A 3,362-nucleotide genomic window follows, 5' to 3' on the forward strand; every position below is an offset into this window, starting at 1 on the left:
GGACTAGGAAGTTAAAAAGAGATTTTAAAAGAAAATTTTATCTACTCCTTCTTGTCCTTTGGTTCTTCTTTATGATGTAAAAACACGAGACTGAATAGAAAGAGGCCAACCATCATGGAAAACGCACTACTGTAATATGGATAAGCTGACGGAATGAAGCGCTCAAACTGAGTATGCTCAAACGGTCGTACGGACACCTGGAAAAAAGGAAAGGTTGTTATATTAGTTAAAATTCTTTTAAGTAAAATTTATTTGCAAGTTATTATAATGAAAAATAACTGTCTTAAAAGCAAACAGGGGTGAGAAAGTAGGAAAATCCTATATGCACTTTTTTTCACACAATAAAGCATTAAGACGACATAATGAATTAACCAGGACACATTTTACAACAATATTTCATACCTGCCAACATTGGAATATCAAAAATAGGGACGCCCCAACCCAGTGTTCAAAATAAGGAAAAACTTAAAGTTGTCCGGCGACCTAGATGGAAACTTTGGTTGTCCGCAAATGTTTTTACTTGTCCGTATATATTATCTGTTGCTTGCTTCATTTTTACCTTGCACTGTTTTCCCTTCTAAGATCGTTCGACGTGACAAAAAGTTCGATGAAAAGTTTGAACGCCTTCCCACGCGCGCCTCCATTTGCCTTGATACGCGAGTCAGTGCCTTGTTGTGCGGCCCACCCATAGAGCTATTAAACAGCTAGAGTGCTGACAAGAAGACGCAGAAATGCAGAGTTATGTATGTGTACCATCCAAGATAGCCGTCGTAGTAAAGCGCCACCTTCAGGCTTAGTATACATATTATTACATATTAATAAGCCCTCTGACTGACTATTATTTCATTAATGATAATGGTAATAACATATTATTAAACTATTGTAGCCAAAACGAGGCCAAGTGGAGCATCTTATTCAGAAATAAAGTACCAAGGAATGAAAATAAATATCACACCCAAACACCGCAACACTCGAGTTTGGCTAAATCTATGGTAGCCATCTTGGATGGTACACACACACAGTTCTGCGTATTTCGAACATCGAATACATTGCGGTTAGCGCTCTAGTATTCTTATTATACGCTCTAGTATTTATTATATCTCTATGGGCCCGCCACAGTATAAGTAACATGCGAGAGGGCGCCTCAGTTTAAGTCTCAGACCAAAACGCAAGAAAACGTGTGATTCGGCGAATGCAAAATAGCTGCGCTCGTGACAACAACGCAGTAAAGTTCGGGAGGCAAAAAAACGATTACTTGAGGTGAGGTTTGGGTCCAAAATTTTTTGGTTGTCAAGTTGCCATATAGTTCTGGTTGTCCGTGGGACATTTTGGTTGGCTGGGACAAGCGGACAAGCCTTATTTCGAACACTGCACCACAAACCATTTGTAAGACTATGGTAATTATATCCTAATTCCTGTACAGTTTCTTTAAAGGAAAAACAAGAGTTAACTAATTTTAATTGTGTAGTTTATCGCAAAACCAAAACAAATATTACATTACATTATATTATTATATTAACTTACATTTTAATCGGTAGGCCTACAAACTTTACCATGAAGGGCATGGTATGTTGCTTGTTTCGCTGATCTCATAACGTCATTATTTAGCCTAGACAAATTACACTTAATATCTCAACATTGCCAGCTTGTGTGCCATAAAAGCGCTTAAAGTTTTTGTCATGCTAGCTCGATGGTTGGTCTTGTTTTTTTCAACAATAGAGAAAACCCTCTCACAGTCAGTGCACTATTGCTATGAAATACTACCGTAGTTCCCGAGGTATAGTCCCACCTCAGGTATAATCCCACCCGCAACTTTTCGCCTGCAGGAATTTCCCCGGGTAAGAAACAAGATGTTTTCTAGCTGCACACATAGCGACTTTAATTAATTAACCACACACACTTAGGGACGTTAATTAATTATGCCACAAGAAATCACTGTTGGGAAGAAATTTGTCCACCTGGGATCTACAGTATACGGCAGAATTCCAGTTGGGTTTTGTTTCATTCTTACATATCTCTTTTTGTACAAAGTAATCATTCAGAAAAAAATAGATAAAGCAATGACATATGTTTCTATACAAGTATATACTGTATAATTGGTTTTAAAAAAAAGTTTTAAGGATAATATTTTCAGTCCTACACCTTTTATCAGCTTAATTATAGCTGAACCAAAATAAAATAATATACTGCAAGAGCAAACAATAAGAAATAAAACATGTAATAACATCTACATATTCACCTGTGTAGTACTGTACAAATGAGTGAAGCCAATTCGATTGTAGTCCACCTTAAACTGGAACACTCCATAAACATCAGGAAGCTTAAATTTAGTAGAGAATCTTCCATCTGAAAGAAAAAAAAAGCTACAATATAACTAAAATGCAAAGATTGAATGAAAACCAAGACAAAGTTTGCAAGGCGAATATATAAATATAAATCCTCGTATATTGGAAGTTGATATTTAAAAAGATCTGTTGATCTTGCTAATCCGATCAACCCCTAGGCCCGCATTAATGCGGGCCGAGGTCACCAGGGACGATTGTAATTAATTATGCAATTAATTAACAATAATTATTTAAAAATCGTATGCGTGGTTTAGTGTGCATGTAAGTTAAAAGAATATGTGAGAAAATATCAAAAGACGTTTATAAAAAATATTCCTTCTTCCATTTATAATTAATTTCTAAGTTTATGGTAATTAGCAATTTGTAATTTGATCGTTGTTTTTGTAACATGATCGCCTTGATCGAGGCGTCGGCGTCAATACTGGTGGTGAATAAAATCACCTATAAACACACTTTATTTTCAGAAAATAACTAACTTTCATACTATAAATATATTTTCAAAATACTGTACCAGATTTGGTTATTATATCAACACATTTCCGCGTAAAATTGATTTTTTTTGTGGCTGAAAGCAAAGCATGTGCTATCATTTATGCTTGACGCCATCTTGTGTGTTTACAAAAATGAAAATGAACCCTCAACATGATTTTTTTTTTAATCATCTGAATTTTAGAAACACACAATAAGCAATTTTCGCACGACCTTGGAGGGCTAGGCAGAAAATTATAAATTATGGATTTTACCTCGCGAGGTAGGTTAGGCTATTCACGGTACAGTGCATAGTGGGGAATGGGTAACTAAACGTGGCGAGGCGCCTAGGGCCCCTTCGATGTAAAATTTTATATTATTTTTATCTTCCAAAGTTCTTCTTCAATAAATTCAATTTTAGATTTATTTTGTAAAGGAATAATTTGTGCTGATGTGGAGATGTGTTTGTATTCTGACTACTGACTCAGGATTCAATAATTTATTTTTAAAATTATTCATCAAAAAATATTTATAAAATAAAACAATAAT

The 3,362-nt window shown here is 35.2% G+C and overlaps 1 protein-coding gene across 1 annotated transcript in view; it reads right to left on the bottom strand.

The window, feature by feature from the left end:
• Window positions 1–6: 6 nt before the first annotated feature.
• The window catches only part of LOC117119929 (dolichyl-diphosphooligosaccharide--protein glycosyltransferase 48 kDa subunit-like), an 8,916-nt gene continuing 5,560 nt past the window's right edge, over window positions 7–3,362 (bottom strand). The window contains exons 8-9 of the mRNA XM_033264908.1: window positions 2,240–2,374; window positions 7–197 (exon numbers count right to left, since the gene is read on the bottom strand). Coding sequence (XP_033120799.1) covers window positions 42–197; window positions 2,240–2,374 — 291 coding nt within the window. The 3' untranslated portion in view covers window positions 7–41. The remainder of the gene's footprint in view (window positions 198–2,239; window positions 2,375–3,362) is intronic.

The sequence above is a fragment of the Anneissia japonica genome, unplaced genomic scaffold (assembly GCF_011630105.1).
Source record: "Anneissia japonica isolate Jap-2015-1 unplaced genomic scaffold, ASM1163010v1 scaffold87_len186233_cov173, whole genome shotgun sequence".
Classification (NCBI taxonomy): Eukaryota; Metazoa; Echinodermata; class Crinoidea; order Comatulida; family Comatulidae; genus Anneissia; species Anneissia japonica.